Source organism: Danio aesculapii, chromosome 9 (assembly GCF_903798145.1).
Source record: "Danio aesculapii chromosome 9, fDanAes4.1, whole genome shotgun sequence".
In the NCBI taxonomy this organism is placed as follows: domain Eukaryota; kingdom Metazoa; phylum Chordata; class Actinopteri; order Cypriniformes; family Danionidae; genus Danio; species Danio aesculapii.
This window is the reverse complement of record NC_079443.1, coordinates 6122431-6134734: the sequence shown is the minus strand read 5'-3', so window position 1 is coordinate 6134734 and position 12304 is coordinate 6122431. Positions and strand designations below refer to the sequence as shown.

At 33.6% G+C, this 12304-nt stretch overlaps 1 protein-coding gene across 1 annotated transcript in view; it reads left to right on the top strand.

The window, feature by feature from the left end:
- Nucleotides 1–7172: 7172 nt before the first annotated feature.
- LOC130234877 (activin receptor type-1C) overlaps nt 7173–12304 on the top strand; it is a 78520-nt gene continuing 73388 nt past the window's right edge. Inside the window, exon 1 of the mRNA XM_056465202.1 lies at nt 7173–7303. Coding sequence (XP_056321177.1) covers nt 7240–7303 — 64 coding nt within the window. The 5' untranslated portion in view covers nt 7173–7239. The remainder of the gene's footprint in view (nt 7304–12304) is intronic.

Sequence of the window (12304 nt, the reverse complement as noted above, 5' to 3'; positions counted from 1 at the left end):
CCTCTTCCTATTCAAACACACCTGAATCAGAACATTAAAAGATACTCCAAGACCTGAAATGAATGGGTCAGATAAAGTAGACATCCAAAATATGTACTGTTGGTGTGCCTCCAGGAACCGGGTTGGAAATCACTGCTTTAGGATGTCTTGGAGGGGGAGACATCTTATAAATTCCAACCAGGGCTCAGTGCTTAGAAGACTTCTACAGTGCTAAAATCTTATTATACGTTATGTAAAGTTAATTTAAAATTCTGATCAGTTTTTACATTAAAATGCTGCTATAAATACAACACTCCATGTGCTCACTAGACATTATAAATCAATATGTTGAAAATCAGGTATACTGTAGTTTTCCCTTAAGTTTTCTTTAGTTGTTGTTAAAAGTCTTAAATTTATCCTCATAGATCCTCCAGAAACCATGTAACTTGGCACTCAGTGCCTCTTTTCAACGACAAATACTTTAAATGTACAGGCTTTGATTAAAATGATGCACAGGCAAAGAATACTTTGTTACTTTTACTTTTAGAGATTGTCTGAAAATGTTGTTATATATTGTTTTATAAGAACTCACCAGTCATCAACCAACATTTCCTGGTTATTGTAGTTTAAAATATCTGTATTTTTACAATATTATACTAGGACGACATAAAACAACTTCTAAATAAATAAATTTTACAGATATTTGTTGTAGTTGTGAGTTTTTAGTAAAAAGAAGCATTAGTCTAGTAAATATTTATTTATTGCACATGCGAAAAACAGTACTTTATAAATGTACTCTGTCCATTTACAATAATTTACTTTTAAAGTAATTCATTTGAACCTTAAATTTATGGTGATCAATCTGCAAAATAGATGTTTCTCTGTATAATTTGACATAATTTATATATTTTTCCACAGTTTAAAAACAAAAGATCAATGTTAATATACTGTAATTTAATGAATTTTCCATAAAGTATATTCTATATTTTTATAGCTTTTGTTAGTAATTTTGTGGAATAGTTATTTTCTGTAATATAAAGAGAATATTTCTGGAAGCTCTGCTGCCAGTCTTTTCACTATTCTTTATACAGATTTTTGGCAATGCCGTTGGTTTGGTGGAACTTGACTCACCTGCGCAGAATCCTGATCCCAACCTGATAAATCACCTGAGGAATGAAAAAATGAAGACTGAGACTGTGAGCCAGGTTTTCTTATTCCACATCAATGCCTGATGATGTCACAAATGCCAAATGTTTTGGATAATAATGAAATTTCTAGATTGTTATTTTAAAATAATCTGAAAACATACATATATATATATATATATATATATATATATATATATATATATATATATATATATATATATATATATATATATATATATATATATATATGTACATACATACATACATACATACATACATACATATATATTTTTATCCTGTATGCAAAGTCTGATGCATATTTGTCTGATGGGAAGTTATTGGATGTAATATTATTTGTTTGTATTGATGCTTGACTGATTTTATTTCTGACTTACTAGTAAAAACTGATATAAATTGTGGGAGATTTCAACATCCACATAGATGACACTTATGATACATTAGGACTTATTTACAGATTTAATACAATCACTTGGGATAAAGCAAAACATTGTTGGTCCGATCGTTTGCTTAAATCACACATTGGATCATGGAATTAATGTCATTGATGTAGACATTATACCACAAAGTGATGATGTAACAGATCACTACCTCTTATTATGTAAATTGTGTATACCTGAGTTAAACGATCAGCACAGATATATCAACCTGGCAGAATTTGTTCTGTCCACAAAAAAACTGATTTATAAATAACTTATCTGATCTTTCCCTATTTCTCAGTGCACCTGCAAATGCAAAATGATCTTAATGTAGTAACTAGCAGTATGGATGTCATCTTCACTAGCACATACTGTCACTGTTACAACCATCAAATTGAAAAAGGCTAGAGAGAATAAAACTACCAAACAATCATACTTGTATTCTCAAAACACTGGAGTCCTTGAAAATAAGTGGAAAAAAATAGTGGTCTTTATAATTCCAATGTCCAGCTATAGGAGGGCTTTAAAATACACCAGGGCTGAGCTCCTCCACAAACTGAAAGGAAAAATAAATAACAATCCTAGATTCTTATTTGACATACAGGGTAGTTGCTAAGCTAACAAGTTATCATTTGTTGTCTGAACAAAATGTCCTACTGCAAAGAAGTAATGCGGAATTCACTATTTTTTTTCAGTGATAAAATGGAAGGCTTGAGACAGAAAATAGAAGTTGCTAAACTTTCTGCACTGTCTTATAGTTCAGATTCATTAAACACTCCACTAAATCAAAATAATCTACAGTGCTTCAAAATTACAGGACAGGAAGAGCTAAATAAATGAATCAATATGTCTAAACCAGCCACATGTATTTTAGATCCATTCATTAATTTTCAGCTTAGTCCCTTTATTAATCTGGGGTTGCCACAGTGGAATTAACCGCCAATTTATCCAGCATGTTTTACGCAACGGATGCCCTTCCAGCCACAACCCATCTCTGGGAAACGTCCACACACACACTCATACCCTACGGACAATTTAGCCTACCCAATTCACCTGTGCCGCATGTCTTTGGACTGTGGGGGAAACCGGAGCATCCCCACGCGAATGCAGGGAGAACATGCAAACTCCACACAGAAACGTTAACTGAGCCAGCCAAGGCACGAACTAGTGACTTTCTTGCTGTGAGGCGACAGCACTACCTACTGCGCCACTGCGTCGTCCTATGTTAGATCCAATTCCAACAAAACTACTGAAAGAGTTGCTACCTGTAGTAGGAGAACTTCTTCCTAATGTTATCAACTATTCTTATCTCTAGACCACATTCCAAACCATTTCAAGCTAACTGTTATGAAGTCTTTTATTCAGAAACCGCAACTTGATCACAACAAAGTCCCATTTCAAATCTTTCATTTATGTCTAAAATATAAAAAAAACCTTGTGTCTGCCCAATTGTACTACAGATAAACAATGTTAAATGTTTTTGAAGTGTTTGAGTCAGTTTTCAGGGCTCATCTTTATACAAAAAACCGCACTAATGAAAATTACCAATGATTTACTCTTTCTGTAGCTGATGAACGAGGCTGCATTCGACACTGTAGATCATGATATCCTCATAGATCACTTACATTTTACAACTTTTTGATGGTTTAAGTCACACGTAACTGACCATTACCAGTTTGTACATGTAAATGGACAACTTTCACAAGTCAGACCAAGTATGGGGTTCCTCAAAGATCGGTTTTAGGCCCTTTGCTGTTTACACTATACATGATGCCCTTGGGAGACATTATTAGAAGGCACAGAATTCACTTCCATTGCTGTGCTATGCAGATACAGTTAAAATCAGAATTAGTAGCTCTCCTGAATTATTAGCCCCCGTATAAATTTCTCCCTATTTCTGTTTAACGGAAATAAAACCTTTTCGACACATTTCCAAACATAATAGTTTTAATAACTAATTTCTAATAACTTAATATTTGGCTAGATTTTTTTTATATATTAGTATCAAGCCTTGATTAGGCATATCTATGTTAATTAGGTGAATTAGGGAGGTTAGATGGATGACCAACAATTTTTTTCTGTTAAATTCAGACAAAACAGAAGTACAGTATTACTTATTGAGCCAAAATCCTGTACACAGCAGACCTCACAGCTCAACCTGCAATTAGAGGGACACAATGTTTTATTAGCTCTACTCTAAAAGATCTGGGTGTTACATTAGACAGCAACTTAACTTTTGAAAACCATATCTCCCATGTGACTAAAACAGCCTTCTTCCATCTCAGAAATATTGTTACGCTAAGAAGCTTGCTATCTATCTCATATGCAGAAAAGCTCTTCATGCTTTTATGACCAATAGATTAGATTATTGTAATGCTGTGTTCGCTGATTGCCCAGCATCCTCTATTAAAAAAATTTTAGTTAGTGCAAAATGTAGCTGCCAGATTTCTTTCTAGGTTGAGAAAATATGACCATTTCACCCCAATTTACAACCCAGGCTTATTGTGGATATGTATCCAGGTCTAAATTTCTGGGGACAGTAAAATACGTGACCGGAGGTTTTGTGTTTTGCAAATCCGCCAGAAGCCACTGTGTATGCTTTTTGATGATCTCAAACTTCTCTTCCTCTTCTTGCGTAAATCCACCACAGGGCGAAATATATTCTTCAGCTGACCAGGTCAGCTTGCTGTTGACTGACTGACCAACTGACTGACCCACCCACCCCCTTCTCTATACCCAACCAATAGTGTTTTCAAAGGCGATCCAGAAAAAGAAAAGCTATCATGTGATTTCACCACACTTTCAGCCTGTTGTTTATTTATTTATATATTTATTTATTGCGTTTGTTTTACCTGGTTTTTAGAATTGTTCTTCACCAGACTCGATCCCTGTCATCCCGGTCCACTCCGCTCCACATTCCAAGTCCATCAGCATATGCAGTGAGCTATGAGCAAACTGGTAAAAACCGTCCACATGGAGGTAATCGATCAGTGGTAGTGCGTAAAGCAACAGAAGTCATTTGCGGTATCATACCGCCCCAAAGCATTTGTTTTACAGACAAAATGGAGTCATACGTACCTCCGGGTACCTATTTTGCAGTTTCCAGAAATGTAAACAGGGGTACATATCCACAATGCAATCTTCTTCACACTGGCTGCCTGTTAAGTTCTGCATTGATTATAAAATATTGCTTCTTACTTATACAGCTTTAAATAGTCGAGCTTCTGTTTATCTAACCAACTATCCATCTCACTACAATCCAACACACTCTTTAAGATCTCAAAACTTTGGTAGTATTTAGAATAACAAAATCCACTTAAGGAGTTTGCGCGTTCTCATATATGTCTCCTGAACTATGGAACAGCTTTCCTGATAATGTCCAAGGCTCAGACACACTCCCTTAGTTCGGAACTAGATTAGTGACAATGCGTCACATAATTGCAGGACAGCAGCAACACTAATTAATTTCTTTGTTCTCTATTTCCACCAGGGGATGCCTATTCTGAGGCTTCTAAAGTTTGTGCAAAGCCACATGCTGTGATCCAAGACCTGTGAAGAGATGATCCAATCATCCGAGGGCAACACATACACTTAATACACAAATACACTTCATTAAACATCTACAGATATCGCCTATATATACTATAAAACTGCAGGTTAACTTTGTTTATATATAATAACTTTTAAAGTTATTAGTAACTAATAACGTTATGGTAACTAATAACCTTACCATTTCTGATTTTGATTATAATGCAGTAATGTGCACCTTTTGGAAAGCTGCTTTGAAACAATAAATTTTGTGAAAAGCACAATACAGATAAACTTAAACTGAATTTATATACAATCATTTAATTAATGAAAGTAAATTTAGGTCAAAATCCAAACTTCAGTAGGGTGGAGAAAAGATAATGCTACTCCACCCTGCAGCTAAAGAAAACAATTATTCTGAATGATTAAAATCAGTAGTGGGTGAGTAAAATAATGAACCTTTTTAACATAATACAAAGTTCAGGATTGTGAGTTAGATTTGTTTAGTCAGCTACAGAATTTATGTAATGAATAATTATTATAAAATGATGCACATTTGAGATTGTAACCAGCCTGGTTAAAGGGGTGGTTATTTTTTCTCAAAAAGTGGACTTTTTTGCAGTTAGGCCACCATAACCGCACTTTTTGATGTACTAATAATATTTCCTAAAAATTTTGAGTAAATAAATATGAAAAAAATTATTAAAATGCAAATTTATTACATCATTATTATTAGAAAACCCCCCAAAAACAAATGTATCCTATTGTCGTTTATTAGGCTAATAACAAACTGGCCAGCACATTCAACTTTTCAGTCAAAATTTTGGCCATTTGAATGATAAACAAAGCATAATAATAGTAATAATGTCGAGCTTCACGATTTTTTTCTAGCCTCTCTTGTAAAAAAAAGTAAATTTGAAAATTTATGGATAACAACAACAGCATTATTCATTTATTCATTCATTTTCTTTTCGGCTTAGTCCCTTTATTAATCCGGGGTCGCCACAGTGGAATGAACCGCCAACTTATCCAGCATGTTTTACGCCACGGATGCCCTTCCAGCCGCAACCCATCTCTGGGAAACATCCACACTCAATCACTCACTCACTCACACTCATACACCATGGACAATTTAGCCTTCCCAATTCACTGCTTGTCTTTGGACTGTGGGGGAAACCGGAGCACCTGGAGGAAACCCACACGAACGCCGGAAGAACATGCAAACTCCACACAGAAACGCCAACTGACCCAGCCGAGGCTCGAACCAGCGACCTGTGAGGCGACAGCACTACCTTAATTAACTTAATTATGGGTCGCTTTTGGTGCTTCACACCTTTTCATTGGTAATTTTTACTTTCAAGAATAAGGCCCAAGATTTAGATTAAAGCCTACTTGTAAAAATTTTATTTCTGGATCTTTCGAACCCCCCCTTCTGGCTACGGGCTCAGAGTGAAACTCAGAGTGTGTATTACTTTGCAAAATTCGATAGACCAGAATAAATGCTTTTAATGCATGACCACATTTAAAGATTCTACCATATTGTATTTTTTATTTAAAGGTTGTGTGAGGTTTTTGTCCTCAAATCACTGCAAAGTATGGGACTAATTTATTATACATCTCATCTGAAGCTATTTCTAGCTAGTCAGCCAGAAATAATAAGTAATTTGAATGTATCTGAATTTGAAATAACTGAACCTTAATGTTTTCAAAAATTGCCTGGACTAGTCTACACCTTAATGTTCATTAGCCAATCAGAATCAAGCATTCAACAGCCTCCGAAGTATGAGATTAAATAATAATAATAATCACAATATAAGTCATATAATTTACACGTGTTGCTGTACCCTTCCCCCAGTTTAAGCCTCTCTCTCTCTCTCTCTCTCTCTCTCTCTCTCTCTCTCTCTCTCTCTCTCTCTCTCTCTCTCTCTCTCTCTCTCTCTCTCTCTCGCTCGCTCTCACTCACTTTTCTCTAATCCTCTTACATTGCCCAGTGGGCGGGCCAAGTCTGTCTACGTGTTGTCGCTTTGTGGTTTATTTCTAGTGATGCAATGCAAACAGACAGTGTGGAAATGTAGCAGAATTGAGTTATGATGATTTTATCTCAAAAGGTGGATGTATCGATCTGCAGACATTAAGTGACAGATGTCATGTCTCATCCCAGGTGCTCAGATGCAGCGCTTTTCATCGTCACGTTTGTGCAACTCACTGCAGGTACAGTTCACTGCCAGCACACACTAACTTTAACAGTATTAAACTCAACTTCGAAGTCACAATAGTCAACATAGTTTTAAAATCTTGCGTTGTTTGTAGATTAACTCAGGTAGCAGGTAACTTAATTACTCAATTCTGCTATGATTATGCTTGTTTATCTTCGAAGGACTCTGAGCATTATGTAATGAAGTGGTTAAAGTTAAAAGATTAAACAGTTTATGGAGAAACGGGTGTTCACGGCTATGTCCGTCTATTTCACAGACTGCGTTTGATGGTTCGTGGCTTTCGGTAATCTGGATGGATATTGCCGTCATTGGCTAGTGTTTGTCGGTGATTTGTGAATGTTATTTAAAGGGGTAGGCCTTTTTTCACTCACGAGTAAGAGTACAGTATATTTTTAACTGTAAGTGCCTTTGAAATGAGAAGCAAGGAAACTTTTTCAAAGGAGTTGTTTTGAGCTGTAAGTAGCGAAATAAATGTATAGTAGTCTATGTGTGTTCAGGTGTTGTCGCACTGAAAAAGCTTTTCTTAAGAATTTTTGTCGTGTTTATAGTTTAAATATTTAAATATTCTTAAACCAAGAAGCAATTTATAGATTGACAATTATATATATATATATATATATATATATATATATATATATATATATATATATATATATATATATATATATATATAGAGAGAGAGAGAGAGAGAGAGAGAGAGAGAGAGAGAGAGAGAGAGAGAGAGAGAGAGAGAGAGAGAGATTCAGAAATAATAAATCAATATTACATTATTTTCCCCCCTTAAAACAAGTTAAATAATCTACCAATGGTGTTAGTTAAATAATCTTACTTTTTGGTTTTTGAAATAAGATTATTAGACTTGCACCATTGGCACATTACTTAGCTTTTTAAGGAAAAACTCAAATAAAATAGATGTATTATATCTGAAGACGAGACAATATTTTTATCTTGTCTAAAAAATGTCTCTTGATTTAAGAATGTAAGTGAAGCATTTATTTTCAGTTTGTATATTACATTAATCGGCAAGTACACTGAAAAAAAGTGTTGCATGCAAAACTTTTTGCAAAAAAATTATTTGTGTTGAGTTTAAACAAACAAATTAAATTGAGCAATGTTCAACTTAATTTGTTTGTTTAAATTCAACCCAGATAAATTGTTTACAACCACTTAACGTAAAAAAAATATTGAGTAAATCCAAGGAATCATCTTTGAATATTTTTTTTTTCAGTGTACCAATCATCAGTAGGCATGAGATGATAACTGTTTTTAAGGTATACCGCGGTTTGGAAAAGTCAAGGTTTTAAAACCGCCCACATTTTTTTGTAATACCGTTCCTAAGCTATGTGCAAATTCTTTTATTTACTTTTTTTTAGGACAACAGTATCTCCAGCAGAAGAAATACTCAAAGATGCCATTTTTAAAATTGTAAATAAGACAGCAGAAGTCAGTTATCCATTGTCATTATTTAGCCGGACATGTTTACTGTTCCAAAATATTAGAAATCTTTCAAAAATAGAATATATTGTTTTCAAATGGGAAAAAAAGTTTTGTTTTTTTACCCAGATGTTTAAAAAAATATATATTTTAGAGCAGTGAGCATAATACCGTGAAACTGTGATATTTTTATGCAAGGTTATCATACCGTCAGAATCTTATACCGGCCCATGCCTAATCATCAGTGATTTAGTTGAGACAGGGTCCAACTGAAAAGTACATAATAATGTGGATTTTGAATCAACATTCAGTGACCGCTTTCTAAAATATGTTACAGTAACAGTGTCAATGTAAACTCACTTTCTCACTATTAAGTTGAGAAAACAAACAAACAAAAAAAAAAAAACACTGCCCCCCTTGATTTTTAAAAAATGGTATTTTAATATAACAATTGTACAAGCTAAAACTTATTTATGAGATAAATATTTATCATATATTTATTATTTAGTAAGTGAACGATATTGTATCCTGCACCTTTCAATTGGAATTACACGGTTCAGTTAAAAAGCCTTGTTCACCTTATGTACAACCTTCTGAAAAGTTTAAACACTCTTAAAACAGATGTATTAAAAACAACACAAACTGTGTTATTTCTTAACACACCTAAGTGTGTAGTTAAGGACAAAACATTGTGTTTTTGTTTTGTTTTTTTTAAACCAGTGTGTAATTCTTCTCAACACAGGGAGTGTGTTAAATTGTTTAACATACTAATGTCATATATCACACAGTTTGTCATAAATGTTTTAAATGTTACATATTACATATATATGGAATAAATATAATAAAAACATGGTAAAAAAATTGTATATATTGTATTACAAAAATATAAGAAAACCCATATATAAAGATTTAAACATTTGACAAGTCCTTGGCATGTCTACAAACTGTTCAATATATGTGTTTTACACTTTTTAATATATATATATATATATATATATATATATATATATATATATATATATATATATATATATATATATATATATATATATATTTTTTTTCATTCATTTTCCTTCAGCTTACTACCTTTAATCATCAGGGGTTATAGCATATAGTGTATATATATCTTTTCCACTGTCCACTGTTGGGGTCTTGTTTGTGATTCATAACATCTGTAGGAAACACTGATTCCACTATGTTTGCTGCACTGATAGCAATGCAAATCATTTTGAGTTTCCTCTTGTAGAGTTCCATAAATCCATTATGAAGTGAGCTAATGTTTCTGGATAACGTGAAAGAGAACAATGCTACCTTTTCTATAGCTAATTTTAGGGCACATTTTTGCTCACACTTTGAGAAGTTTTAGAACTGATCATTTTTTTCTGCTTGCACTTTTATTGTCATTTATAATTGAGTTATTTATGACATTATAAGCACATGTCAGTGTGGTGTGAATTAGCTTTAAGAACTCACTTTTCAATATAACAAGTTAATCAAATACAGTGCAACTCATTAATGCATACACTCTAAAAATGCTTTTTGCTTCAAATTTGGGTCAAATATGGAAAAATGTCTATTTTTTTTTCAATATTTGCCCATTTTTGGGATGTAACAACACAAGTGCTTTAGAGTGTACGGAAAGAGAAGCTGCAGAAATTAAAATAATGCATTTGTTTGACCCTTGTTTTTTGTCAGATTGTTGGCAAATGTTTATTTGTTTGTTAACAAAATTAGTATAAATAAATTGTAGTATAATAAATTGCAATAATGAATATAAAAGCAGCATTTTTGAGGACACTGCAGCTCATAAAAATACTAATATCGAATAACTATTAATTGGCTATATATTTTTTATTACAGAATGAGCAATACACTTGTGTTATCCATCATTCAGGGAGCGTCATTGGAGACAACTGAGGAATGCTTATACGTCTTTGTATGTTTTCAGTACGCCTTATTTAGTTAGTTAAAACTAACTGTATTTCCCTTTCGGTTTGGTTTGTTGTGGCAGGTGAGAATACAGAAATCATTCTTAGGTGTGCACCTAAAATGAACCAAACAACCATATTAAGATCTCATTTAAGTTGTAGTCTTGGTATGGTTTTAGATAAGCCCTTGAGCACTTTGTTTGTGGTGGGAACGTGATCTTTGACTGAACCAGATAGGCAGCTGTGCTTTGCATTTTTTGGACTAGGACAAGTTTGTTGACAGTTTGACAATTTAACCCCAAGGCAGGTCAAAAACAAACTTCAAGTTTTGTGGAGGTGCAGAGACTTGAAATTTGGTCAAATTAATGATTAATTGTGTTTAATTCAAGGAGTTGACATGGAATTTTTCCACATGTTAATTGACCCTTCGCTAAGCCCCGCCCTCCTTTGTTACTGTTGTTACGCCTGTCAAGCTTTCATGCCTGGCACGTCTATTACAATATGTATGCACCGTTGTCAGACATTCCCAGGGATATAATCAGTCATTTTTGGCGAACAGGTGAGATATCTGAGAAAGCCAGACAAAAAAGGACTGCAGTATGCATTACAGGGGTATATTCACCACATTAGGCAACTGATTAGAAAATAATTTAATCAAAATTGAAGCTAGGTTAGCCTAGCCATCTCACACGCTGACCATGATTTCTCTATTTTTAGCCAAAAATCCTGATACATTAATTGTTGTGCAATGAAATATAGCGTTACTAACCGACAAGGAAACACGCATGGACAGTGCTTCTACACAATTCATTCACAGAAAGAACAGCCAGAAAGGGGAAATTGATGGATTTGTGCCGAATATTAGCATCATTGACCCATAACAATGTATAATACCTATAACTGTCAGTATGTTTGTGTGCTTTTATACAGTTTCTGTTATAATTTGCAGTTAAGTGGAAATAAATAAATAAATTGAAATGCAAATCAAAGTATAAATAGCAAAAGTGAACAAATAGATAATTAAACACCAAATATAAAAGCAGACACTAACCCGACACTAATAATGCTCAGAGTCCTTCGAAGATAAACAAGCATAATCATAGCAGAATTGAGTAATTAAGCCACCAATGACTAGGGCCAGACAGAATCTGTGGACATTGTCTGCTATTTCTGCACAGAATATTGTTGTAAATCTGCGGATTTATACAGAGTGATTTTGGGAGAATCATAAGTAAAAACTTAATATATAATATAATATATACCTTTTTAACTTTTATTTAATGTTCACAATGCAAATCTAATTAGATCCACTTTATTTGGTAAACAAAGCAAGTCTCTCATATAATATAGCTATTAAAATACAGAAAATATTACTGTACAAACTGTATTGTAAATAAATCATATGAATATTTTCATATTAATCAATACTATTACTGAAATTGATTAAAAAAACTGAATAAATATAAATTTACAGACGTTTACACAAGTAAATAAACAGAAATAATGATGGGCTAAAAATCTGCAGAAATATGCGTGCACAGATTCCGTGTGAACCTACCAATGACCAATTCCTAAATCTCTAAAAACGCAAACAAAAACATCACTGAATTGTAGCTCTGACATGGACATGAGGG